This window comes from Peromyscus eremicus, chromosome 1 (genome assembly GCF_949786415.1).
Source record: "Peromyscus eremicus chromosome 1, PerEre_H2_v1, whole genome shotgun sequence".
Classification (NCBI taxonomy): Eukaryota; Metazoa; Chordata; class Mammalia; order Rodentia; family Cricetidae; genus Peromyscus; species Peromyscus eremicus.
The window spans coordinates 168,883,468-168,911,448 of NC_081416.1; the positions used below are offsets into that span (position 1 = coordinate 168,883,468).

A 27,981-nucleotide genomic window follows, 5' to 3' on the forward strand; every position below is an offset into this window, starting at 1 on the left:
GGCAAAAAGGACCATCAAAAATATCCAGGTGCTTTTTCTATGTCAACAGTATCTTGTCAAACAGAAGGTTCCCAGCCACAGCACAGATGGACAGCTGCACAACAAGGGGATGGCAGAACGTCATTCCAGGACCTCCCCACCATCACCCCAGGACTTCACAAGTTACCCTCCCCATTTCCCCCAAGAGCCAGCCGATGCCCACTATTCAGCCGGAAGCAATCTTTGGGAGAAACGTCGCCCCATACCCACTCAACCACAATTTTTTTCTCTTTTTTTAAAAGGGATAATGGGTTCACAACACGCCTCCACGGTTGGGCATGTTTGCATATGCCCGGTGGACCAGGACACTTCCGCCTAGCCAGTTTCAGGTCAAGATAGCCATTTCCCAGTCAAGGCATCTTGCGTGACAAGGATCCATGACATTGCATGGTTACGTAAGCGCGCAACGTAGCCATGTGATCTACGCACATGCGTGGAGTAGTTACATCAGCCTGTGCACATCCAACCTTTATAAGCCGGCGCCATATTCCCGGCTCCTTCTTCTTCTCTACACATGTGTCTTCCACAGGCCTGGGCACTCTCTGTCCCTTTCATCTTAATAAAACTCTTATTAGTGGATTCTGTCATGTTTTGTGACATTTCCTCCCAGGGTAAGAGTGCCGCAAAATAACTAACAATAACTACATGCAATGAATTTACAAATCCTGAGATAAGCACTGTTTACACAATAGTCTTTACAGATTTCTTGAGAGCAGAACACAGAGAAATCATAGAGATAAAAGATTTGAGTGGAAAGTTGTAGAACCTTAGAGATAAGAGACTTTGGGATCATTGGCTTTTGCTGGCAGAAGCTGTTACAATCTATGAGAATTTGGAATTTGAGTGTGCTATCTTTGGCCATTGAGCTCTACTGAGGCCAAGCTGTTTTCAGTAAGACAGCGAGCAAGACTTTGTAAGAAAATCTCTGAGTCTGAAAAAGGAATTGAGTCAGAGAAGAAAAGGGGAAGGGTCGAGACAAGAACACTACCATGGGGAGGGTTAGGCAGCTAAGAAAAAGAGAACAGTGTGCCCTAAGGGACAAGGAGGAACTAGCAGAAACTGCACCTGAGGGAGGGTCCTAATGTCTCAGAAGGCATGAGGACATAGAGAAACTGAGGGACTTAGCAGGTAGCTCCTAGGGAGGCAAGGCAACTGGCAAGACGAAGGCCCAGGAGGGCTTGAGAAGAGACAGACAGGTAGCTCTGAGGGGAAGGAGGCCAGGAAACGGTCACAGTCCCAGGAGCATGTGGAGAAGCTGTGGAATTTAGTAGGCAGCTCCTACCGGCGAGGTGAGGAAGTTCCAGGAAGGCACTGAAATGAGCCATGAGGGAGCTGAATGGGTAAGTGCTATAGTGACAAGAATTTCAATCCAGGGTGTCCCCAAGCGGACTTAGAGACTAGTCATTGAGAAATGTCCCAAAGCACAGGGGGAGACATCCCTGTCGCAAGCACAGGAAAATGTAATGGAATCCAGCTACTATCCCAGAAGCTACTACTTGGAAAGGTCAAGGACTTTTCTGAAGGTCAAGCCATGGCCTAAGAAGGCTTGGTGATATTTTGGTTTTTGTATGTACAATGATTTTCTTGTAGCTATATATGCTTCCAAGAACTCCTAACGGTGTATTTTATCTGAAATATCTGTCAAGCATCCAAGGCCAAATGATCTCCTGAATTAAGGTCAGTTAAGCTCAGGCCCTCCTTTCTTACACAGCTTTAGTGGTATTTATACTAACATTATAGACTCCTAACATTTACCTAACCACCTCTAGGAATGTAGTTTGAGCACATAAATTCCTTTTTTTTTTTTTTTTTTTTGATATACTAACTGATCTTAACTCTTAGTTGACTTCCTCTACCACTCCCCTTTTGGGTTGAAAAAGAAAGCCTGATGGTCACTGCCTGCCTTTATGACCCTGTAAGAAATCAAGCCTGGTGAGATTGCTTTAGCTGGAGCACTGCTATTGCATGGGTATATAACTGTAAACCTCAGAGACTGAGGGAGGATTTTGACTGGAGAACTAGAAGAATGAGATAGAAGATGAGAAGAGCCAGATGGATAAGAATGAGATGAGAAAGACCAAGATGGGGCAGAACTAAGATGAGAGAATTAAGGTAGAACTTAGAGGGGACAGCAGATAAATGTAGATAGGGATCAGGCAAGGAAGGAGCTAGGCATGAGAACAGAATTGAAGCTGTGTAGACAGAATTTTATCCCAGAGAAATAAAGAAGACGGACGAAAGAGTTCGGTGTACTTAGATTTATTTCTTGCAGATTATTCCCGCTGTTTGTAGCTTCTCTTCTGGGCCCCTGGGAAGGAAATCATTAAGGCTGGAACGTAATAATTTTCAATCCATCCCTTTGTCTTTGTAAGTAGAATTGCACACATGGTGGGCACCCCAAAAGGGTGTAGCAGGGAGTGGACACTTGCTGAATAGGTGAGCACAGATGGATGTTTGATAACGTGGGGGAAAGAAGCAGCTGAAGAAGTGGGCTCCAGAATCGAGTTTGGTGGGTGGCAAAAAGCCAGCAGAAACGTACTGAGAGCTCCAGGGGCTGTGCTATCCCATCACCATGGCAACCTTGTTTCTTTGGGCACTTCTAGAAAGCCAGCATGGGCCAAGAAGAAGGATGCAGAAGTGCTGGTGTTGGGATGCTGGTGGGGGTCTCCTTCTGTGAACCCCATCTCCTGTCACCTGTGGTCCTAAGAGCCAGTGTCCGTGTGGACTGCTTTTGGAGAGCCAGGTTAAGTGCCGTTAAGGAGAATTAAGGTGATGGGCTTGGCTGCTGCCCCAGCCTGTCTAGGACTTGCAAGTAGAGCACATGGATCTCCAAAACCCGTGTGAAAGTTGCGTGTGGGGGCATGCCTGCAGTCTCTTCCCCTGGTCCTTCCACATGTGAGGAGTGCTAGCTGCATGCTTTCCTCTGCCACCGTGCCTTCCCTGCAGCGATGGACCTACATCCCAGCAAACCAGGAGGCGTTAGGAACCTTCCCTCCCTAAACTGCCTTTTGTCAAGGCAGTGACTGAGGGGCCCTGTGGACTGGCCTGGCTGCTTCTGTGTCCCTAGATTCATTCGTCTTTCCACTTCCCAGGGGCGTAGACGTCAGTTCTGTGGGAACTGCCTTATTCAGCCCATGCAGGGTCCCAGGAGGACCATGAAACTGGAATATGGACTCTCCACTCTCTTACAGAACCACCGTTGGGCAATGCGAATTTCAGCCTGGAATGAAAATGTCTATAATGCCTGTCTTTGTCTGACTGACTGACTCTGTGTGTGTGTGTGTGTGTGTGTGTGTGTGTGTGTGTGTGTATACGTTGTGTGGATGTGGTGTGTATGTATGGTGTGTGTGTGTCCTCTGATCCTCACCCTTTCAAGGCTACGATGGCAACACTCACCTGGTGTAATGGCCTGAGAAACTGTATCAAGCCTCCGAGTCAATTACCTGCCCTTCGTGCCACCCACAGCCTCTTGCCTGGCTCCTAAGGTGAGGGGCCAGCCCTTGGCTGTGGTCCTGCCCTTCCCAGGTCCCAGTGAGGCCCAGCGCTTTAGGCCCCAGCATCCTGAGGGCTCTGTGCTGCCACAGGTTAGGAAGAAGACATGGGGGTGTGGGGGGGACACAGGGAGGCCAGGCCTTGGCGGCGGGTCTCTCAACGGATCATCTGGGTGCTATTATTTCCTCACATAGAGAAACCCAGTATTCGGAGAAACAACAGCAACTTTATTATTCCACAGGTATGGCCGATACATGGATAGCCACCAACAAGGGTGAATTCAGCGCCTCCCATGTAGAAATATCAGGAGGCAGAGATGTGTGGTGAGGGTTGATGGCACCAGGACAGCACAGGCTGACACTTCCAAGTGTAAGGTCATAGTTTATGATGTCAGAGGAGGGATGGGTGTGGGCGACCAATAGGGATTAGGAACCACAGGAAAATGGGTTCATCAGAGAGGACCAAGCCCTCCAGACAAAAGGCTAAGGAGAGCCCCAGCCCTAACACCCAGGTGAGGGAAGGGGCTGAGGCACCTCCATCCAGAGGCTTTTCATCATTTTTGTCCTCAGAGAGTTCCTTTGCCGAGAAGATCCCAATTGTTTTGGAGTCCCCCAGTAAAGTTTTACCAGGTGAGGACATGCATCCCTGAATGCTTATTGTGGAAGACAGGCCACCTGGAGGGTGAAGGGCAGTTACAGGCTATACAATCCAGCAGTGCTGGGAAACTCAGACCCAGGAATCCCAGCCCCATCCTTTTTCCCCAGACCATGAATCTAACCCCACCTTCCTTCCTCCATCCAGGACTCCAGGGCCCAGCTCTACTCCCTGACAGGCTAAAGGCCCAACCCTCAGCCTCATGAGTCCAGGCCCAGCCCTCCTCCCTCAGACCCAGGGAACCAGGCCCAGCCCTCCTCCTTCAGACCCAGGGATCCAGGCCAGCCCTCCTCCCTCAGACCCAGAGTCCAGACCCAGCCCTCCTCCCTCAGACCTCAGGTTTTGGGTCCCAGCCCTCTTCCCTCATCCTAATGAGTCCAGACTCCTGTAATCCTCCCTCAGATCACGGATTCCAGGCCTCAACTCTTCCTTCAGATGAGTCTTGGCCACAAACCTCCTTTCTTAGACCCAGTGGTCCCGGCCCATCCCTCTTCCATCTGAGGCAGCCTCATCTCTTCTCCCTCAGACCTAGGAGTTAGGGAACAACCCTCCATCCTCAACCCTGGAGCCCTGGCCCTGCCTCTTCCAATCCTGCAGGCTAGCCTTCAGCACTCACCTCCCTGGAGCACAATGTCACCATTATAACAGCGAGTGGTACCCTGAGGGCAGGTCACAAAGTTGGTGTCATTGAAGCAGGATCCAAATAACTCCACACACACCGGACACTGCAGGTCTCCAGGGGGAAGGACAGCTGAGGACAGAGAGAAGGGCTGGGATGCACTGCACACTCTCAGCTACAGCCACCAGCTTAACTCCCAAATGTCTGGGTCCTTCCATGTCCCCGGATCCCATACTTGGACGAGGGAGGGGCCTCAGCAGGACGCTGCTGCTGCTGGCTTCGTTGCACAGGTTGGAGGAACAGAAGCGTGAATAGGAAGCCACCAGTATTCCAGGGGGCCGGGAGTGTATGGAGACACCGGCACCGTCCTCTGCCCCAGGCCTGATGCAGCCTTTGCTCCCTATTAGGAGTGTTTTTGGTCCTGCTGGTATAAGAGAATGAAAAAAGCCAGGCTTGGATGGGGAGGATGGCCAGGCCTGGGAGCCCACTTCTTGGGTCCCCTGATGTTCCCAGTCACAGGGAGAGCACAATGCCCAGTGACAATGGGACCCAGCATGTCCGGTGTCCGCCAAAGCCTGCAGCACAAGCCTGGCTCCTTCTGCCCTGCCCCTGCACATCCTGTTGAACAGTCTCCACAGTCTGCCCTGAGCCCCTCCTACAGGCTGCAGCCTCACTCTGCTCACCATCTCCTCTACCCTGCTGGATTTGTCTGCACACTCTGCCCTTCACACCCACAGCTGGCTCCCTGTGGTCTGCTTCTCTCCTTTCCCACTTCCCTGTAAAGCTGCAAAAGGCTGATCCCCAAACAGGTGTTAGACTCCCCACCACGCCCCCACCCCGTCCCTCTTCTCCCCTCCCCCCTCCACCATCCCTCCCTCCCTTCCTCTCTCTGTTTCTCTAGCTCTTTGCCTCACTCTCTTGTTCTCTCTCTGAGAGTCTCGGATAGCCCAGCCAGGTCTTGAATTAACTGTATAGGTGTGGATGGCATTGAATTTCAATTTACCTGTCTCTTCCCTCCCAGCCCTGGGATTACAGGCATGCCCAGTTTACCTGGTACCAGGAATCAAACTCAGGGCTTTATGCATGCTAAGCAGGCACTGTACCAAATGAGCCACACCCAGCCCAATAATCCTCCTTCAAATGATGGAGGTCATCAGGGTCCCTTGGGTTTTTACAGCACCGTTCTCATTTCTGGGCTTGGGGCTACCTTACACCACTGCCCAGCAAGACAAGGCACAGAGAGAGGAGCTGGGCAGGAACTGCAGGGCACACAATCCAGGGCAGGGCTGTGCTGGCTGTACGGGAGTGAGGCCGTCCATCTCATGACACACCTACGTCCACAAGCAGGAGAGTCTCCTGACATAACTCCTCAGGTTCACACACCAGGGTCGATGGTGCAGACCACTCCACAGCTGTCTCAGCAAAGCCACTGCCAGATTTCCTCATGATCCCCTTGTAACAGGTCAGAGTAGCTATGAAGAGGAAAAAACCACCAGGGTTTGTGAGAGTCAGGGAGGCACCATGTCTGTCCCTGCAGTGTTCGGGTAAGGGAGGCCGTCACACTCTGAGTCATACTCCCAGTGCTCTGGCTGTGACCTCCCTGTCTGGATTAAGAAGGGACTCAGAATCAAGATTTCCAAGTCTGCAGCTCTGTTCACCCTGTTCCTCCCTGAACACCTGCTCTTCTCAGGGCCTCCTGAGAAAGGCTTGCTCTTCCACAGATGGCTCCCCTTCAGCCATTCTCTACTCCCCATCTGTTTCATGTCCTCGTTAGTGCCATGGGATATTTGAACACTGTGTGCAAATGTATTACTGAGATTGGTTTAATAAAAAGCTGAACGGCCATTAGCTAGGCTGGAGGTATAGGCAGAACCTCTGGGCAGAGAGAAAGGATGGAGGAGATGAATCTAGTGAACACCAGACACCAAGGAGACTTGGAGGGAGTCAGACATATGGAATGAAAGAAATGTAAAATGGCACAAGGCTAAATGTAGATGAACATAAATGAGTTAATTTTAGTTATAAGAGTTTGTGGGATAAGCCGAAGCTAAGGTAGAGCTTTCAAAATTAATAAGAAATATCTGTGTCATTATTAATGAGCAGGCAACCCAAAGGAAGCCAGGTTACACATTAGAATAATGAGGAGGGAGGCCTGGAGCCATCTCTTTCCTTGTGTGTATTTGTGCTGGTGCTTGCCCAAGTGTGTGTGTGCATATGTGTGTGCTCAGGGGTCAATGCCTGGTGTTTTCCTTAATCAGATTTCATCCCCTGTGTCTACAGGGGTCTCTTGCTGAAATAGAGCTCACTTCATTTGACTTGACCCACTAATCAGTAAGCCCAGGGCTCCTCTGCAGCAATTGCAGACCTTTACCATCAGTGCCATCTCCCCAGCCTAAGACATTTCTTTGGACTGAGAAGCCCTAGATTACAAACAAATCCCTGGATCCACCTCTAGTGAGCACTGGGTCTGCTGGGTGCTAGGGTACAGAAGTGGCTCTCCACAGATGAGCCCACTGTGTCCCCGTGTGTGTGTGTGTGTGTGTGTGTGTGTGTGTGTGTGTGAGAGAGAGAGGAGAGAGAGAGAGAGAGAGAGAGAGAGAGAGAGAGAGAGAGAGAGAGAGAGAGAGAGAGAGAGAGAGCTCTGCTGTGTGGTCCAGGCTGGCCTCCAGCTGGCAGCCCCTCTAGCCTCTGCCTCTGGAGCACAGGGATTGCAGAGCAGCCCTATCTTCACTGCCCACTGGACTGTCTCATTTCCCCACCCACAACCCACAGCAAGTGGCAGCATCTCAAGGCAGGGAAGCAGAGCAGCAAGTGCTGAGGACTTTGCCCAATGTCACCAGGCATTAGGGTGGCAGAGCTGGACTCAGAATTCAGGCTTTCTGTCCCCTTAGGGTCAGGGTTGAACACAGCAGTCTAGTTGAGGACCTTGAAGTTGGCCTTCCCTAAGGACCTGACATGATCATCACATAATGTCGAGTACCCTGTGATGAAGAAATTCTGAGAGCTGGGACTGTGTGTCCACTAGCACCCCAGCCTTCTTGATGGCTGACAGTGGGGTGCTGGCCATTTCCTCATTTCCCAGGTGACAAATGTGCAGCTCCAGCTGCTCTGCTCCTGCAAACCAGATGTGGACTCTCCCTGCTCCACCCCTCCACAGCCTCCCCATTTGCTCAAAGGTGGCCTCTTTCCCCTGTAGCACAGGAGCATAGCCACCGGATTCTCATCCACGTTTTCTCTCCAGCCCATGTTGCCTTCTCCAGGAAACCCTGTGGCTTAGGCTGCACAGTATTGCAGAACCCTAGCACTGTCACCACCTCGAATGTGCTGCAAGATCCAGCTGCAAGATCCCAGGGCTGCTGCCTGACTGTCGTGGGTCTCTCCGAGCCCCCCTTCACTTCTCCTCTACCTGTTTACCACCAATAACTGGAATCCTCTTAAAGTATAAGGCAATCATGTCAGGCCTCTGAGAAACCCTGAGAAGCCCTGAGAAGGCAGAAACTTCTGTTAGGTCCCCATCTCTCCCAGAATAAAATCTGCTGTCTTAAAATGGCCCCCGGGCCCCCATGTGACCTATCCTTCCTATTTCATGGTCGCATCCTCCTCCTCTCTGCCTGGTCACTATGCCACAGAAACAGCCCTTAAGGCTAGGGGGATGACAGTGTCAGGGACTAATGGAAGACAGAGGATGTGCTCTGGGGACAGCAAGGGGAGGAAGGCAGAGGCAGTAGAGTGTCACTGTTAATCAAGCACTGCCTCCCTACGGACCAAGCAGGGTTCTGGTGGCCAATGGTGTGTCAGTACAGACATGGAATATGACAGGCACATGGCCCACCTCTAGGTACTTCACAGGCTCCTGTCTCCAGTGTCACAGAGCATTCCCTCCACCCTCCTCAGCCTGGTCTAAGAGGCTCAGGGAACTGCAGTTTTGACATTTAAACGGTGTTTGGGACTTCTCTTCTCTCCGATGTAGACTCGAGGTTCTTAACAGCTGGGCAGTGGCTTCCATGATCTCACTCTTTGGTTCATCTTCAAAACGGTCTGCCGTGGGCAATCACACAGCTCACACCTAATGCTCTCTCACTCCTGAACCTTTGCACGAGCTGTTCTGTTCCCCCAGACCTCCCTACCCGACACATCCTGTGCTTCTAGCATCTGCCACTGGCTTTTGCTGATCCCCAGTAAATGTTTGCTAAACTGCCCAGCTGAACCCAGCCTGGGATGGCGATGCTCCTCCAAGGCTTGGTTCCAATGCCAAAAGCTCACTACCTGCAGGATAATGGCTGTGTTTTATGCAGCTTGCATGGGGTTTCTCTGTATGCTATTTGGGATGTGAGGTGTGAACATGTGGTGTGTGCAGATGTGTGATTTGTGGTGTAGCTTTGTATGTGTGTTGTGTGAGGTGGGTGTTCTGTATTGTCAGTATTTAATTTGTGTGTGGCCTGTAGCATGAGCTGTGTGTATAATGCACTATGGGTTCTATGGGGGCCCGGGCACATGAGGTTTCTGGGGTTTCCATGTATACGAGGAACACAGGATCCACAATGCATGAGACAGGATTATGAAGCACAGTGTGGTGCATCTGTGAGGCTATTGTGTGCATTGTGTGGTATACATAGTGTATGTGAAATGTGTTTTCTCTTTTTAAAAAAGTTACTCTTATGTGTATGGGATTTTGCTTGCTCTGTGTGTGTGTGTATGTGTGTGTGTGTACGTGTGTGCATGTGTGTGCATGTGTGCACGTGTGTGTGTGTGTGTGTGTGTGTGTGTGTGTGTGTGGCCATGCCCACCTTTGTAGGGGAATGATATGGACTTGAACTCACGTCCTCATGGTCACACAGCAAATACTCTTACTCACAGAGCCCTCTCCTGGTGTGGAACTCCCTTACATTGTGTGCAGATGTGTCACTGTGATTGGTTTAATAAAACGTTAAATGGCCAATAGCTAGGCAGGAGGTATAGGTGGGACTCCCGGACAGAGAGGACTCTGGGAAGAAGAGAGATGGAGTCCCCATCCAGATGGGGGACAACTGCTGTGGGATGTTAAATGTGTTGTTCTGATTGGTTGATAAATAAAACACTGATTGGCCAGTAGCCAGGCAGAAAGTATAGGTGGGACAAGGAAAGAGGAGAATGCTGGGAAGTGGAAAGCTGAGTCAGAGAGACGCTGCCAGCCGCCGCCATGACAAGCGAGATGCAAGGACCGGTAAGCCACGAGCCATGTGGCAACTTATAGACTAATAGATATGAGTTAATTTAAGATAAAAGAACTAGATAACAAGAAGCCTACCACGGCCATACAGTTTGTAAGCAATATAAGTCTCTGTGTGTTTACTCAGTTGGGTCTGAGCAGCTGCGGGACTGGCGGGTGAGAGAGATTTGTCCCGATCGTGGGCCAGGCAGGACTGGAGAAAACTCCAGCTACAGACAACCAGGATGGACACAATGGAGAGACGAGGTAACAAGTGTGCGGAAGAATATAGATTAAAAGTTATGGGTAAATTTAAGTTATAAGAGCTAGAGACAAGCCTAACCTAAGGCCAAGCTTTCATAATTAATAATAAGTCTCCATGCCATTTTCTGTGAGCTGGTGGCCCCAAAATAAAAATCCGTCTACGCTCTCCGCAGTCACTGACAAACCGTTTCTACCAGGAAAGACACCATCGTTAATCTCTGCCAGTTGTGGGTCCCATATTCAGTACTGCCTCAGCTCAGAATGACCAAGCGGAGGTATCTCCCCCGCACAGCCCAGGAGGCCCCTTAGATGTGCTGCATTAGTTTATGCTGTGAAATATTTGTTTACTATGTAAAGATGTTTGCATTTGTTCATGCTGAGGAATATTTGTTTAATTAGGTGAAGGTGTGCTGCATTTGTTTATGTTGTGGAATCTCTGTTTAACTATGTAAAGATGTGTTGCTATCTTACCTTGCCTGTCTAAGGCATCTGATTGATCTAATAAAAAGCTGAATGGCCAATAGTAAGGGAGGAGGTATAGGTGGGACTTCCAGGCAGGAAGAATAAGTAGGAGGAGGAATTTAGGCTGGGGTCAGGGAAAGGTGGGGAGAAAGAAAAGAGACGCCAGGGGCCAGAAAGACAGGGAGGAAGCAGGAAAGTAGCACATACAGGAAAAAGAAAGGTAAAAAGCCCTGAGGCAAAACATAGATGAATAGAAACAGTTTAAGTTAAAAGAGCTAGTGGGACAAGCCTAAGCTAAGGCTGAGCATCCATAATTAATAATAAGTCACTATGTCTTTATTTGGGAGCTGGGTGGAGGCCCAAAGAAAATTCCAACTATACCCACCCATTCTTAAGATTTTCTTTCCCATGGAGCAAGGCCACTGGAGTTCTACACCCTCATGAATGGGGATGAAAGGAGGTGCAGAGAATGGGGGGTCATCTAAGTGAAGTGGGATAAATGGGTGACCAGAGGTCAGGGTACATGGAAATGTAATCAGAAATAAACACTTGTGTTCCAAATGAACCTGGCCAGGTGTCAGGATGCTGACAGTAGCAAGGTGACCACTGTGCACCCCAACTGTCCTCCTTACATCTCACCTCACACATGGACAGGCCACCCAAGTTCAGTTTTCTCAAACTTATTTAAAGCTCTCCCCAATGGGCTCGTTGTCTCCGTGCCTTGGGCCACACTCCCTCCCTCTTTCAACAGGACACCTCTCTCCGGCCTTCTACCTCCCAACCTCCTCTAACCGTGGAGAATTACTTCCTGTGTGCATGGCTGAAAGGATGATGCTCATTTAAATGTCAGGGTGGCTGTCTCAGTTGATAATTTTTGGTGTCCCACACCCCATAAGGATCATCTTGCCTTGAGGTCACGGTGTAAGGTGTGACTTACTTTTTCCCATATGCTTCTCACCTTTCTGAGGACTGCAGTCCTCACGTACATACATGGGTCCAATTGTCTGGGTGCCATTGAGCAGATTGCAGCCTGGCTGGGACATGCAGCCCTGCACCCTCAGACTGGAGATGATCTCCCCTAGGACAGGAGGAGAGGGGAGAGAGAGACCTCACGCACGTAGGTCATGCGAGCCTTGGAGGCAAGCCCAGCTCTGGGAGGTTGGTTTCACACTCCTTGACGCTCTTTCCTTCACTCAGTTTACCTTTCCTCCCCAGACACCCAGATCCCCACTCCCAGCCCACTATGTTCAGTCCCGCAGGGTCCCCGTGTCCAGGCTTACCTCCCCTGAGGCTGAGGACTCCACTGTAGCAGTGTGTGCTGCCTGCAGGGCAGACCTGCTTGGGTGGATTCTCACAGCCATGGGTAGAAAAGCAGAGTGGGCAGCGTGTGGTTCCTGGGACTGGGAGGCAAGGGACGTAGTGAGGGGCAGTGGGAAGCTCTGGGTTTGGATCAGATATCCCTTCTTAGTTCCCCAACGTGCCTCACTTTCCCTAGCAAGCCCTCCTGGGCTCCTCTCATGCAGGCCTGACTACAGGAACTGGGGCTGTGATTAGGAGGACAGGGGAAGCCTGCAGAGACCCTGGGACTAGGTGTAGGAAGAGCAGCGTGTGGGGACCTTTGGGGCTAGCCACAGACTTCACTGAGTAAGGGGGAGGGGCGCAGAAGCAGCCAGTGGCTTTACTCACAACTTTTACTAAATAGTTAAGAAAAACCCCCTCATAACAAAATATTCCAGAACACAGAAACATGAAGCCTGCCAGTTTACCACCTGACAAGGATTATGGAAAGCCCCAACCCAGTGTCCAGTAGGAAGAAGAAATGGGAAAGTCCCAAATGAAATACGAGTGAACCAAAGCCAGCCACATGGAAAGCGGGCAAATACACAAGAAAAGCAGGGCTGCTCAGGACTGGAGTGTGAGGCTGGGAGTTTGGCAGGAAACCCACCCAGAGGGTCAGTGAGATGGCTCAGCAGGAGAAGAACCTGCCACCAAGCCAGACAGCCTGAGTTCAATCCCTGGGACCCACATGTTGGAGGGCAGAACAGATTCACGTGGGTTGTACTCCACAGACTCACTGGTGCACGTGGGCAACCCCCACTCATAATTTAAATAAAAGAAAAGAGAAAGACAAAATGATCTGGGGCTGGAGAGATAGCTCAGCAGTTAAGAATGGATAACACCAGTGCCAGCAGGGGCTGTCTCTGACTCTTTTGCTGGCTTTTGGGACCCTGCTCTCCATACTTAATACATGGGGAGGTGCTTAGTCTCACCACCATTTGATGTGGCATGCTGTGTTGATGTCCATGGGAGGCCTGCCTTTCCTGAGCAGAAATGGAGGAGGAGTGGATTGAGGGGTGGGGGAGAGGGGCTGGGAGTAGATGAAGGAGGGGAAACTTTGGCCAGGATGTAAAATAAATTTAAAAAAAAAAAAGGATAACACCCTTGCAGAGGACTCAAGTGTGGCTCCTAGCACCCATGTTGGGAGGCTTACAACAACCTATAACTCCATCTCCAGGGGACCCAATGTCCTCTTCTGGACACACACACACACACACACACACACACACACACACACACACACACCTAAAAATAAGATCTTTAAAAAAAAAAAAAAAAAGGAAATCCACTTCGTTCAGGGTTGCTAGAAGAGGTCAGGCAGGGGAGTTTGGAGTTGTGGGTCTCAGGGAAGTGCAGATGAGGGAATGCAGAAGGTGGGAGAGAGAAGGGCCCTGAAGAGGAGGGAAGGGCCCTGAAGAGGAGGGACTGGGAACTGTGGGCTGTGGAGAAAGCAGGAGCAGGCAGAGTGGAGGAAGTGAGCTGGCTGGGTGCTGTCCAGCAAGGGAGAGTCTGTAAACGAATGTCTTCCCTCAAAACGCACTTCAGCAGCTGGCACCCTGCCTTTCTCCCCAGCACCCAGCTTCCCCCTGATGCCCTCACTTGTCACAGGGGGTGGAGCCCAAAGAGGGGCTGTGGTAGACAGGCCATTGCAGAGGTCTCCTAGGCGGCACACTCGGGTGTAGGAGGTGACAGACAGCCCCGGGCCAGTCCTGTGCTCTGTGACTTTGGCCTCTTGGTCCTCAGCAGTTGTGCAGCCCTTGGTGAGAACCAAATTCACCTTCTCCCCTGGACAGATATAAATGGGCAGGTTGAGGCAGAGGACAGGGCAGTTGCCCAACAGAGCTAAGGGGGCGGGGCCAGGAAAGGGGGCGTGTCTGTACCCAGAGGGCCTTTCTCACCGTTCTCTATCATCATCAGCGTGTCTTGGCAGCCTTCACCAACATCACAGGTTGTCTGGCCAGCTGTCCATTGGAGCGGCAGCTGTGATACATCCCTTGTGATCTCCAATGTCCCATGCTGGCATTTCAGAGCCTCTGCAGCTAGAAAGAGGAGAGAGAGAGAGAGAGAGAGAGAGAGAGAGAGAGAGAGAGAGAGAGAGCAAATCCCTCTCAGTATTGAACTGATCCTGCTTGGTGGGACTTCACTCACAGGCAGCAACAAGTGGACCCTTCCAGAATCTTCTCTCATGCTCTTCAAGGCAGGAAGTCTTGGTGCCTGTGACATCCAGCCCATGCCCTCAAGTCCCCGGATCTAGCTGTGGGAAAACCAGCCAACATGAAGATTAATGTTGGTTGAACTCAGTCCCCTCTTGAAGGCCTAAAGTTAGAGAGACACAGGCAGATGAGGACATGGAGACAGGGTCAGAGCAGACCGTGCTTCCAGGTGAGCCAGGGTTCCTACGGGGTCTTCTTTCCCTACAATGACTCTCTATTGTCTTGCCAGAAAAGGGTCTAGATGCTGGACAAGAAAATAGTTCTAACTGCAATTTTACTTCTCGAGATGGAAGTATTTCTCCAGCGTCTTCAGAGTGCAGTGTTGTAGAAAGGACCACTCCTGTCTGCCGAGAATCCTGGAGAAAACGCAAAAGCTACATTGTTATGTCTCCTGAGAGCCCTGTAAAATGAAGTTTTTCTCTTACCTCCACTCGCACAGCATGGCCCTGTGTGTGCACATGAACACACGCACATAAATAAGTAAATGTACTAAAAAAAAAAAAAAAAAAAAACAAGTAAAATGCAAACGGAACATTTGAGGAACCCACTCAAATGTCTAAAGTTTTTATTTGTGTGTGCATGCATGTGTGTGTACGGATGTGTGAGCGTGTGTGTGTGTGAGAGTGTGTGTGTGTGAGCGTGCGTGTGTGTACTTGGTTATGAACATGCATGTGTGTGTGCCTGGTGTGTCACGAGCATGTGGAGGCCAGAGCTTGATGATGGGTATCTCCCACTCTGACTCTCATTGAACCTGGATGTCACTGATTGGCCAGCCAGGGGACTCGGGGAATTCATGTTTTTCCCCTCCCCCTCCCAACCCCAGGTCTAGGGTTTTGGATATGTGCTGCTATGCTCAGTTTTACATGGTGCTGGGGTTTCAAACTCTGGACTTCATGCCATGTGGCAAGTACTTTCTCTGCTGGGCCATCTCCCCAGGTCCCTCTACACTCTCTCCTTGAAGCTCTGAGGGTTAAGACGACACAGGCCTGTTAGGAGACTGAGGCAGGGACAGACAAGACCACACGCTTAAAGAAGATAAGACTCTAAATCTATTTTCCATCTCTACTATAGCTTCTCTTTCCCTTGCGACCCTTTTGAGAAGCTCCACCGACACCCTCATCTGCCAAGTGAATGCCACTGTGGCTGCGTGTGAATGCACTAGTAGGGACACTCCTGGAGCCCCCACTTGACTCTTGCATTCTCTGCCATACCCAAACCCCCTTGATTCACTCTCTGATTTTCTTTCCAATGGAGCGAGGCTGCTGGGTATCATAGATGAGGATGGGAGAAGGTGATGGAGAGAATGGAGGCAGTCAAAATGAACCGCGAAACCCAGCATAACACCAGGTCTGGGTGTGTAGAATGGGGACAACCAAGCAGGTGGCTGTGCACCAGGCACTTTCCCATTGAGCCTGGACAGGCCATGTAAGCTCACTTGTTCCAGAATTATTCAAAGCTCCCTCGACACTTTTCTCTCCTGGGCCATACCCCCTCTCTCCTTTACATGGACAGCCTCCCTGGAGAATACCCCCCCCCCTGCTTGCACACATCTGAGTGAGTGATACTCCAGGCTGGCTAGCCATGCTGGATGGCTTTGAGTGTCCCACACCCCACAAGGACCATCTTGTCCCGGGCTGCACTGCAGGCGATTTGCCTACTTCTATGAGAAACTCACCTGACTGGGGGCCGCAGTTCTCAAGCACATCTATAGGTCCAATTGCCTTGGTACCATCAAACAGGTTGCAGCCTGCTTGTGGCATGCAGCCCTGTACCTTCAGGCTGGTGGCAATGCCCTCTAGGAAAGGAGGAGATGGGGAGAGACAGAAACAGAGACATAAGGATCATGCAAGCCTCAGAGGCAAGCCCAGCTCCAGGAGGCCAGCCCTGCTCCGCTCTGGGTCTTTTGCCCTGTCCCAGTTTACCCTTGTTCTCCAGACACTCGGATATCAATGCCTAGCCCACTCTCCCAGGGTCCCCGTGTCCAGGCTTACCTCCCCTGAGCCTGAGGACTCCACTGTAGCAGTGTGAGCTGCCTGCGGGGCAGACCTGCTCAGGAGCGTTCTCACAACCACGGGTTGAAAGGCAGTGTGGGCAGCGCAGCGTCCCTGGCACTGGAAGCAGCAGATGCAGTGAGGGACAGTGGGAGGTTTCGGGATTTGGTTCAGAGGACCCTCAGCTCATTCCCCCAGCATGCCTCAGTCTCTCTGGATAGGGCAGATGCAGGGAATTTGGGCTGTGGCCTAGTAAGGGAGCAAAGGTGTAGAGAGTGGAGGGGAGGCCCTCTGGCCAGGAACACCAGGGGTGCTGTTTTCCTAGGTGGGGTCTGCAGGGAGTTTCCAGGCTGGACAAGAGACATGAACTTAGATAGGGAAGAAGGGAGTACCCCAAAGGGACCACTGACTTTACGCCAGACTTCTTTTTTAAAAAGGATTTATCTTTATTATTTTTATTCATGTGTATGTGTGTATAGGTGGAGGGTGAGGGGAGGGTTTGTATATGTGTGTGTAAGTGCCCAGGCTTCAGGGTCTTTGGAACTAGACTTGTTACAGGCTGTTGTGAGCCATCCAAGGTGAGTGCTGGGAACTGAACTTGGGTCCTTTGAGAGCAACAGGTCTCTTAGCTGCTGAGCCGCCTCTCCCCACCCCACCCCAGGTGCTCCCAAGGTTTGTCAAATAACCAAGGGAAAGAAGACTGCCCTGTTCTCAAACTATTTCAGACTACAGAAAGGCAAAGCACCATCTGAAGCTATTTTTGATGCCAGGCAACAAGAAGAGAATGTTCTAGGCTCATATTCAACAGGAAGAGGAAGTGCGAAATACACAAACTGTGGCATCAGGGTTCCAAATCAGCCTTAGAGGAAGCAGAAGGAGCAAGGTGGCAGCAAGGCCTCTCTGAGGTTGGTGGTTCAGCACCAAAAAACCTATAGGGGAGTTAATGAGGCGCACATAGACAAGGCCAGTGTGGGGACACAGGAAGGAACTGCAGAAGAGACACACAGTAGGAACCTGGAGAGTATGCAAGTATTCAAGGCCAAGGTGGAGGGAGCTAACAGGCTGCCAGCCAGTAGAGTTGATTCTAAAACAGCCCCAAGGGTTGGGATGTCACTCAGTGGTAGAACCCCTGCCTAGAATGCCCCAGTGAGGGGCTGGGGTGTGGCTCAGTGGTAGAGCCCCTGCCTAGAATCCCCCAGTGAGGGGCTGGGGTGTGGCTCAGTGGTAGAGCCCCTGCCTAGAATCCCCCAGTGAGGGGCTGGGGGTGTGGCTCAGTGGTACAGCCTCTGCCTAGAGTCCCCCAGTGAGGGACTGGGGGTGTGGCTCAGTGGTAGAGCACCTGCCTAGAGTCCCCCAGTGAGGGGCTGGGGCATGGCTCAGTGGTAGAGCCCCTGCCTAGATTCCCCCAGTGAGGGACTGGGGGTGTGGCTCAGTGGTAGAGCCCCTGCCTAGAATCCCCCAGTGAGGGGCTGGGGGTTTGGCTCAGTGGTAGAGCATCTACCTAGATTCCCCCAGTGAGGGGCTGGGGGTGTGGCTCAGTGGTAGAGCACCTGCCTAGAATCCCTCAGTGAGGAGCTGGGGGTATGGCTCAGTGGTAGAGCACCTGTCTAGTTTGTACAAGGCCCTGGATTCCATCCCCAGTACCACCAAATATATTAAAAAATTACAATAAAGTGAATAACCCCTGTGTACTTATTTCTACCCCACAGCCCTGTCTTTCCTCCAGACAACCCCTTCCCTTCTCTGGGGATCTGCCTACTCAGATACCTGTACCAGAGGGTGGGGTCCAAAGATTTCTAGTTGTAGACAGGTCATTACAGAAGTCCTCGTGGCGGCACACATGGACGTAGGTGATTATGGAGATTCCGGGGCCTGTCCTATGCCTGGTGATTCGAGCCTCTCTGTTTGAATCACTAGTACATCCTTTAGTGAGAACCATGTGAAATTCTTGTCCTGGAAAAAGAGGAAGGCTGTTGTGAGCACAGACCTTTACTGTCCTAGTGAAGGTGGTTTAGATGCTGGTGAGGAGGGGACCAGGAACAGGAGGGGTTCATCTGATCATGAAGGAGTCCTAGATTCCAGTGCTTGGAGTCATTCCCAGGATGCAATGGGAATGGCATGCAGTGGGAGGGGCTAGTGAGAAGGGCGGGGCCTCTTCTTACCATTCTGTATCAGCATCAACGTTTCCTGGCATCCCTGGCCGGCCTCACAGGTTTTCCAGCCAGTGGTCCAGCTCAGGTGCAGATCCGATATGTTCCGTACAGTGTCTAAAGTCCCACTGTTGCAGTCCAGAGCTTGTGGCCCTGGACAGGGAGATCAAATCCACCTCAGGGGCTTCCCCAGCTCCATGCCCCGGGAAACCCCTTCCTGGTGGGACATGAATCATAAACACTAACAGGTTGGCCCCCTTTATGCACCACTCTTGTGGTACTCGAGGCAGGAATCCTTGGTGTCAGTGACATCCAGCCTACGTCTTCAGGCTTTTCCATCTACTTGGATAAAAAGATCAACACCGAGCTGGGGAGATGTGCTTCAGTTGGTATAGTGTTGACTATGCAGTCGTGAAGGCCTGAGTCTGGAATCCCAAACATTCATGGAAAAGCTGGGTGTGTGTTGGGGCCCGAGAGGTGACTCCTCTTGCAGAGGACCTGAGTTCAGATCCCAGCACCCACATCAGACAGATAGTGACCACCTTTAACACCAGCTCCTGGGATACCCTTTTCTTGCCTCTTTGGGAACCTATACACATAAACACACATTAAAAAATCTTTTAAAAAAGCTGGATGTACGCACACACCTGTAATCCTAGTTCTTGGGAAGTAGAGGCAGATGGATTCTTGGGACTCACTGACCAACAAGTCTGGTCTAATTGGCAAACTCCAGACCCTTGAGAGACCTCCACTCAAAGGAGGTAGATGTTCTTCCTAAGGGTGATGGCTAAGGTTGTCCTCTGACCTCCATACACATGTGCACACACACGCACGCACACACACACACACGCACACACACACACATCTGCTCACACATGAACACACCACACGTGCATCGAGACACACTCACTGAAATAAAAACCTCCAGAAGACCTAGTGTTTTCCAAGGCCATGCAAAGAAGGAACTCGCCACTTCCTCCAGTGTCAGGATCCATTATCACAAGCTATTGCAGGCCACGAGGCAATTACAGTTTACAGCAATTGATAATTCAGATGTCAACCCACCAGAGGAATGATTCTCAGATGGGGTACCCGGCCAGGCAAGGCTTGTAGGCCACTGACTCGGAACACTGTTGCTTCCATCTGTAACTTCAGAGTCACAGGTGCCTACCAAGATTACTAACACAAAGCACCCTAAGAAAAGCGTGCCAAGTCTTCACTGGCCAAGTCTGCTGACAATAGACCTGTGTCTCAAAGTTTGTCACTGGGCACTGTGCCCCACTCCCTCGGGGTCTGGTCAGTCTTACTCCTGTAACCTTGGAAGCTTGTGTTGCCATGGTAAATGGCTCTGCCCTTACTGCTTCCCCTAGGAATGTGCTTTTGACTAATGAGAGAGAGGTAACTCTTGTAACTTTTTCTATTGCTTCAAGCCTCCTGTGAAAGGAGAATTATTAGGCTAGAGGAGAAGAAACAGGGAGATGAGAACAGAGAACTAGAGCTGAGAAATTATAGACAATTAGGCCAAGAAAATTAGGAGAAGAGCAGAAGAATAAAGAGACATGCACAGAAGGATCACAGGGTGAGCAGATTTATTTCTTCGCCATTGGTCTTTCCCAAGCTTATTGTGGTGAATCCTTTGGACCCTGAGAGGAGGTCTTTAAGGCTGGCCCTTAAAGCACATGGTCCTGATTTGATTGTTGCAAAACACCACAGAGGAATTCCCCTCGTAGCAATCTTTCTCCTCACCCCTCTGTTTCACTCAGAACACCCACATTTAGTTCAACATTAGCTGAGATGTCTGTGGTTGTGTCTTTGTCCTTTAGTTCTGACAGTGACCACACCCCAGTTCTCCTCTCCCACAGCTGCACATCTCCTGCAGGCACACACACCCTAACCCTCCAGCCACCCTCTGGAAGAGCCCTCTCAGTCCTGAAGTGAGTGGGAAGCATCTGGATTTCTTAGGAATGGCCACCCTTGGTTGGTGGCTTTAGGGTGTTCCACGCTTTCCAAGGATCATCTTGTCCTGAGGCTGGGCCTCGTTTTCCTACTCACCCAACTGGAGACCACAGTTTTCACTCATATCCAAGGGCCCGATGGCCTTGGTGCCATTGAGCAGGTTGCAGGCTGGCTGGGGCATGCAGCCCTGCACCCTCAGATTGGTGGTGATGCTCTCTAGGAAAAGGAAAGGACTATAGGAATAGGGGAGGGGACAGAGAGCTGACACAGAGCTGCTGTCCAAGTCTCAGGCAAACCCAGCTCCAGGAGGTCCTACTTTCTTGTGGGTTCAATGCCCAACCTGTTTATCCTTGTTCTCCAGACACTTGAATATCAATGCCTAGCCCACTCTCCCAGGGTCCCCGTGTCCAGGCTTACCTCCCCTGAGCCTGAGGACTCCACTGTAGCAGTGTGAGCTGCCTGTGGGGCAGACCTGCTCAGGTGCATTCTTACAGCCATCTTTAGAAAGGCAGAGTGGGCAGCGCAGGGACCCTGGGACTGCAGGTGACAGACATAGTGAGGGGCAGTGGGAAAGCCCTGGGTTTGATTCAGATGCCTCCTCCCCACTGTGTTCCCCAACATCTCCTCCTGCAATTCCCCTCATACAGGTCCAGCTGCAGGGAATTCAGGCTATGGTCTAGTTGGGGGGTCAAGGACAGAGGGTGTGGGGAGATCAGCAAAGACCCTGGGGCTGAGGTCAGGAGGCACAGGGCCTCGGGAAGGGATGGCTTTTGAGACAGGATGTAGATACAGATTAGACCAAGGAGAGGGGGGTGCCCCAGAATGAACCAATGCTTTCACCCACAACTTCTGCTAAGCAGTAAAGAAAAAAAAACAACAGTTATTCAGCAAATCTTCCAGCATGCCACAGCCCCAAATGCCATGCAGCAGCAACAAAGGCAGCGTAAAGTCCCAAGCCAGAGCTGAGGAGACATGCCTTGGGAACACAAGGACCTTTGTTCAGTTCCCAGCACCCATGTATAAAACTAGGTATACTCGCCCACTGAAGCCCCTGAAACTGAAGAGGTGGAGCAAGTGGACCCCTGGGGATTGCTGGTCAGCTAGCCTAGCCTAATCTGTGAGCTAGCCTAGGTTCCAATGAGAGACCTGGTCTCAAAGACACTAACTGGATGGTTTCTGAGGAACCGCACCCCATGTGGGACTCTGGCTTCTACACATATCCACACGCATATGCACCATCCCCCACATGCACGTGCTCATGTACACACACACCTGCACACACATGAACACACTGGTACACCCACATCCTCATACAACAAACCAACCAATCAACAAAGTTGGAGGCCAGTGCCCCTTAGGGAAAGGAAACACAGAATCCATGTATGAGAGCCACCAGTGAATCAATCCCAGCCACATGGAAAAAAGGGCTATGCCAGCAGAACAGGGGTAGGATCGAGCGCCAGAGTTGAAGGCTGGTGGTTCAACATTAGAAAATATGGCTGACTCATGGCTCCAACCCTGTTGTCAAATGCTGGCAGGAGTGCTCTGAGGCAGGATGGAGGGAGTAGAGGGTGGGAAGACAAGGAGGATGAATAAATTGGAAGAGGAAAAAGGACAGGGGTACAATCAAGGCTGAGATGGAGCCAGTGAGCTGGCCAAACGTCCTTGTCTAGTGAGTGTCTGTATACTGATTTCTCTCCCAAATCCCTTCTCCTTCCTTATGCAAATCCCTCCCCTCCTGTCATTCTTCCTCCCTGTGTCACCTGTGGGTGTGGGTAGGTCCCCAAGAACCTCAGTGCTGGACACATCATTGCAGAAGTCCCTATGGTGACACACGCGGGTGTAGGAGACGATAGAGAGCCCGGGACCGGTCCTGAGCCAGGTAACCCGGGGCTCCTGGTCCTCAGCCTTAACGCAGTCCTTGATGATCAGCAAGTTTATTCGGGGTCCTGGGTGGAGAAGGGCAGGCGGGTGGAGGTGGGGGTTGGGATCGCAGGGTCCTGGAGTGAGTTTGGACATGCCAAGGTAAGGTGAGATGTTAGGAAAGAAAAGACTGGGCATGGATGGATTGCACCTGCAGCTGAGGAAGAGCTCCTCCCAGGGATGCAGGGTGCCGGGTCTCTTCAGGGAGTTTCTTACCATTCTCCAGGAGCATCACCAGGTCTTGGCAACCCTCACCGACCTCACAGGTTTTCTCACCGGTTTTCCACTCAAGGGGCAGCTCCGAGGCATTCCGCACAGCCTCTATTAAGGCCCTTTGACAGCTCAGAGCTGGTATACCTGGGATGAGAAGATCAGCTCCATATCATCAGATGGTTACCTTGGGCCACTTCCTGGGACAGACGTCCCCTTCCAGGTGAGATTTCTCACATACAGGGTAACAGAGTGGTGACTCCCAGGAGGGTCAGCACTGGCATAAGGTTCATGACTCAGGTCTGTGGCTAGAAACGCTTCCAGTGCTCTTTGGGCAGGAAATGCAACCCTTTTATACCCAGGATTACCCAAGGCAGCCCAGGAAATGGGGAGTGCTGCCTTGCAATACACACCAGGCCGGCGCCCTGCCCTGAGTCTACTACATGAAAGGCTAGGCTGTTTAGATAGTTCCTTCCCCTGGACTGAAGAGTACAGACCCAGACTTCATCTCTTAGAACCAGGGGTCCAGCTCCCAGACCCTCCTCCCTTAGGCTCAAAGGTCCTGGTCTCAGTCTTCTTACCATTAACCCAAGGGTCCAGACCCTAACACCCTCCTCAGAGCCAGGAGTCTAGGACCCAGCCCTCCTTTCCACAGTCCTAGGGATTCAGACCCCAAACCCCTTCCCTCAGACTTAGGAGTCCAGGCTTAGCCCTTCTTCAGACCCACAGCTCTAGGCCCCCAGCCCTCCTTCCTCAGACTCAGGACTCCAGGCTCCAGCCTCCTCCCTGATACCCAGGACTCCAGACCCAGCCTCCTCCCTTATACCCAGGACTCCAGGCCCCACCTTCCCTCCCTCAGACCCAGCTCCTTCCACAATAAGAACTGGAGTTATCCTGAACTCCAGTGACCCTATGGTTCTTCCCCCTTGAGCCACCTGCGCGGCCCCTACCATGTTCCCAAATACTACAGGAATCCTATTTCTTCATCTCGGCTACCTTCTAGCCAGGTGGGGCAATGACTCAAATGTCTGTGAGGATATTGCGAAGTGTACCTCAGCCCTTCTTGCCCTTGCTTCTGTCCCTGACTGGTGATCTGTATCTCCCTTGCCTTTTTTGTCCTTTTACATTGCTTTTCTGTCTATTCCTCCACCATCAGAGCTATTCCTTTTGTTCTTTACCTCACAGAATAATACAAGAACCAGTGTGATCACTTCCTGAACAAGGTGATATCTATGGAGGAGTACCCTATTTCTTGAGGGGCTGGAGAGACAGTGGTTCAATGCTTTACCATCGAACTGGCTGCTCTTACAGAAACCCCAGATTCAGTACCAGCACCCACATGGCGGCTCACAATCACCTCTCACTCCAGTCCCAGGGCATCTGACAAGCTCTTCAGACTCTTTTGGCACTGGATATGCATGTGATATACATGCATGCCTGAAGGCAAAACACTTTTGCACATAAATAATAAAGTTGCATATTTCTTGACAGTGCAAGATGTCCTTGTCTCAAAAGGACTTAAAAAGTGGTATGCTAGAAACCCATTGTTATTACTATCATTATTAGAAAAATGGCATCCATAAATATTGACATGATTTGGGAGTTAATGTGCATTCACTTGCAACACTCAGTTTAAGCAGTGCTGGGCCTATAACCCTGGGCTTCATGGGTACTAGGCAAAGCACTTTATCAACTGAACCATGGTCCCATCCCCCTTCTTTCTCTTTTCCATTAGATTCTGCTGCTAAAATTCATTCCCCCAGAGACATAACATCTACCTCTCCTGCAAAGGTCCCAATCACAATCCAAGGTACAGTTTCACCAAGTTTACCCTCGGGAACCAGTGACTTTATTAGGCTCATTGACAGAGCAATGGAGGTCACGGACAGAAGCCTAGGTGGCTTTAAAGAGGCCACACTGGGAGGTGGCTGACCCCTCAAGGCCACATAGATGGAGCCTCCTCCCTAGTCTTTCCCAGTCTATGTACTTCCGGACTGTCTCTGAGGCCGCATGTAATTAGGGAAGAATTGCATACACCTGTTGGGAGACTGGGCCGGATACTCAGGTGAAGGTCCCATGACACTCTCCTCTTCCCCCTCCTTGCTACGGGCCACAGGAATATATCATAAGAATGTAGCTGGTTATGGCAAAGTCACTACCTGAAGGGATCAAGGAATTCCTTCAGAGGAAGCCAAATTCCAAGGAGCTTTTGGTGTTACTTGGCCTGTTATATATCTGCTGTCTTCTGTTATGAAAATCATGTGTGCCTTCATAGTTTTCCCAATTGACTTTCCCCAAAGAATTGCTAACAGTGTGGACTGATCACTCTGGACATACACATTCAAGGTATTTGGAGAACAGCCTCAGGAAAGGCTTCTTTCCCCCCAGCCCATCCGTTTCTCCCCTTTCAGCACTGGAATCAGGTATCTCCCTTAACCACATTCAAGGACTAACAGTAATAACAGTCCAGACCACCACATAATAAGTCTCCTGAATTAAGGTAAATTCCACACAGAGACACTGCCTAGATCTGGTGGACCTTAAGTAATAGCTTCATACAGTTTAGCTCGGACCCTTCTTTTCTTACAGCCTTACTAACTTTATAGACCTCTAACTCCTTACCTAACCACTTCTAGGAATATTTAGATAACCTTCTGCACTGACAGCTATGCACAGCCACAGTTCAACCTCCCTGTAATTGTCATCATTGGCAGCATCCGGCCGGGTCCATACCCAGACAGAGGAAAGTACCTTATCAGAGATACCTCTGTACTCTCTAAGAACAGACTTAAGCATCCAGACTACCTGTTTGAGAAGGCCTGGCGGATGTGCCAGTTAAGCTTAACTTCCTCCTTTCCCAAATCTTACCTCTGGTTCCAGATCTCCCTTTAACTATCACCAGAGGCATCTAGCTGTACACAGGTTGCCTAGCAACCAAGCACACTTTCCTCCACCCTGCAGAAAAACTGCAGATAGCTTGGACAGATAGGAGCTACAGGAAAAAGAAGACAGTTTTATTTTCTCCAATTGATCCAGCAACTTACTGATTCTTAACATTTTCTACCAATCACGTTTAAGATTATAGTTGAGCACATAAGATCCCTCTTCTTAGATATTACCTGAATTTAGCCTTTAGTTAATTCATTTCCCCATTAGTCACTTCCCTCTTGGGTTGCAAATGATAATTAACAATTACTGCCCCTCTTTGTGATTCTTATCACCCCTCCGTTTGACCCTGGAGTCCTGGCTTTGCAATGCCAAGGGATTACTGCTTATAAGTGTATATATAACGGGACTCCCAGGGCACAGAAAGATGGAGAAGAAGATTTGGAAGAATAAATGATTGGACTAAGAGCTCGGTGTGCTGAGATTTTATTTCCTGAAAATAGTCCTCGCTGTTCGTAGTTCTCTTTCCTGAGCCCCTGGGAAGTATAATATTAAGGCTGGTCCCTCTAATATTATACAAGACCTCTTGCTACAGGTGGCACCTGGCAGGGAGTGATCAACAGTCAACAAGCCCAGCTGTGGTGGTCTTTTGCAAGTGGGCACAGCTGGACTCATGAAGACAGTGGCAATTTGACTTGGAGGACAGGCCTGTCCAGCAGATGCAAAGACCGAAAAACTACCAGTTCTTTGTCTTAGAGGGGTCCTGAAGCTGACCTGAGTGGGGGGAAGGGGCCTGCTCGAGGCTTTGGAGGCCAGTTATTGTGTTCAATCTAGAATCAGTTCTGGGTCCTGGCTGAATCACTTGCTTAATTTTTCCTTCTCTACGGGCAGAGGGGCTCATCCATTATGAAGAGGCCAGATCATGTCAGAACTTGCACCAGATATTTGCTCAGAGTTTTCAGCCAGATTCCTGAGCACTTGAGTGGCGATTTCTCCATGGAGACCGGTATGATTCTAGAAAGCATCATATGAACATTTCTTCCTTAGAGATAACGATGCCACATAACACCTTCCCAGACTTCCTTACTGACATGAGAAGGAAGTACTTTCCCTCTGGGTTTCCTCCAGCTCCAACCTTGGCACCTGTCACATGTCTAATCTTCCTGGGGTATGACTGTCTCTCCCTCCCTAATTCTAAGCAGGGCCCTGTATGAGGCCTCTGTATGCACAAGGTCAGTAGAGTGACAAGGATCTCCCATTCCATTCATCTTCAGAATTGCCCAAGCCATGGTTTTCCTTTCCATTTTATTATTATTCTATTATTATTAATATTAATTATTATTATTATTACTACTACTACTACTACCACTACTACTACTACTGAGTGCTAGAGGTTGGACCTAAAGCCTCGCACATGCTTGTCAAAGCACTCTACTGCTGAGCTACAGCCCCATCCCTGATTTTATTGGTTTTCAACAACAGTCTTTATCTCTTAGTCATTGAATTCTTGGCTAATTAAAAACACTCTGGGGCCTTTGGATGGGTGGACAAGGGCTTTTTTAGGGTGAACAAAGCCCTGGGTTTGATCTTCAGCTCCAGCTGAACTGGACCTGGTGGTACACCATGTAATCTCATCACTCTGGGGGCTGAAGCTGAAGGACCTCAAGTTCAAGGCCAGCCTAGGCTAACTAGGCAGAGTTGTGTCTCAACAAGACAAGAAGAGAAAAGAAAAGAAAAAGAGGATGGGGAGATGGCTCAGCATTAAGAGGGCTTGCTGCATCCATGTTGGACACTTCACAACTGCCTGTAACTAGTTCTGGAGGGGCTATCCAGTTTCCTCTTTGACCTCTAAGGATATGTACACACACCTATTCATACCCACACAGACACAAGAATACACATGATTTTAAAAAGATATGAAAGAAAAAGAGAAGTGAAAGCTTGCTTCACAAAGCCAGGAAATGGTGGCCATGAGCGGGAAGGCTGGCTTTTAACACCGTTTTTTTCTGCTCAGATGGTCCCCAAGTCACTTGAATGATCCATTTAGAATCTCTTTACCTGCCAAGTGCCCAGGGTTCTCTGGAAAATGAAAGTTATGCACTTGGCACAGTGACCTGCATTTAGGTTGAAGGACTGATTGCATATGATAAAGAAGGGAGAAAGTTCTGTCAGGACATCACTGGGCATTTACATGAATGAGGACTTTGAGTTCGATCCCAGCATTGGGGAGGCAGAAACACAAGGACTCTGGAGTCCTTTAGACACAGCCTAACCTAATCAGCAAGCCCCAGGTCTCAGTGAGAGACTATCTTAAAACACAAACCATATCAGGGGAGAGAAATGGGAGATTACTCAGAGGTTAAAGTGTTTGTTTTGCAAGTGTCAGGACCAGAGTTCAGATCCCCAATTCCCAGGTTAATGTCAGGTTGTAGATGCTACTGGAGAAACACTCAGAAAACAAAAAATAATGAAGGACAGAACCCAGAGTCATCTTTAAATGCTTTTTCAGTACCAGCTTTCTCTCTCTGTCCTTCCTTCTTTCTTTTTGTATTATTTGTTTGTTTTTACATCCCAACCACAGTTTCCCCTCCCTCCT

The 27,981-nt window shown here is 50.2% G+C and overlaps 1 protein-coding gene and 1 long non-coding RNA gene across 2 annotated transcripts; one reads left to right on the top strand and one right to left on the bottom strand.

Annotated features, from left to right (window-relative positions):
- Window positions 1–3,752: 3,752 nt before the first annotated feature.
- On the bottom strand, window positions 3,753–22,792 carry Cd177 (CD177 molecule). Its single transcript, XM_059280204.1, has 17 exons — window positions 22,741–22,792; window positions 22,506–22,646; window positions 22,130–22,315; window positions 20,784–20,903; window positions 20,463–20,582; window positions 18,423–18,563; window positions 18,028–18,213; window positions 16,261–16,380; window positions 15,945–16,064; window positions 13,955–14,089; window positions 13,656–13,841; window positions 11,999–12,118; window positions 11,677–11,796; window positions 6,136–6,276; window positions 5,040–5,225; window positions 4,802–4,936; window positions 3,753–4,205 (listed from the first exon to the last, which is right to left on the bottom strand). Exons 1-17 carry the CDS (start codon window positions 22,790–22,792, stop codon window positions 3,922–3,924), a joined length of 2,493 nt encoding a protein of 830 aa, XP_059136187.1. The 3' UTR covers window positions 3,753–3,921.
- LOC131924971 (uncharacterized) lies at window positions 13,341–23,987 on the top strand. Its single transcript, XR_009383116.1, has 4 exons — window positions 13,341–14,438; window positions 22,146–22,248; window positions 22,516–22,722; window positions 23,685–23,987. It is a non-coding gene; the product is annotated as an uncharacterized LOC131924971 (long non-coding RNA).
- The last annotated feature ends 3,994 nt before the right edge of the window (window positions 23,988–27,981 follow it).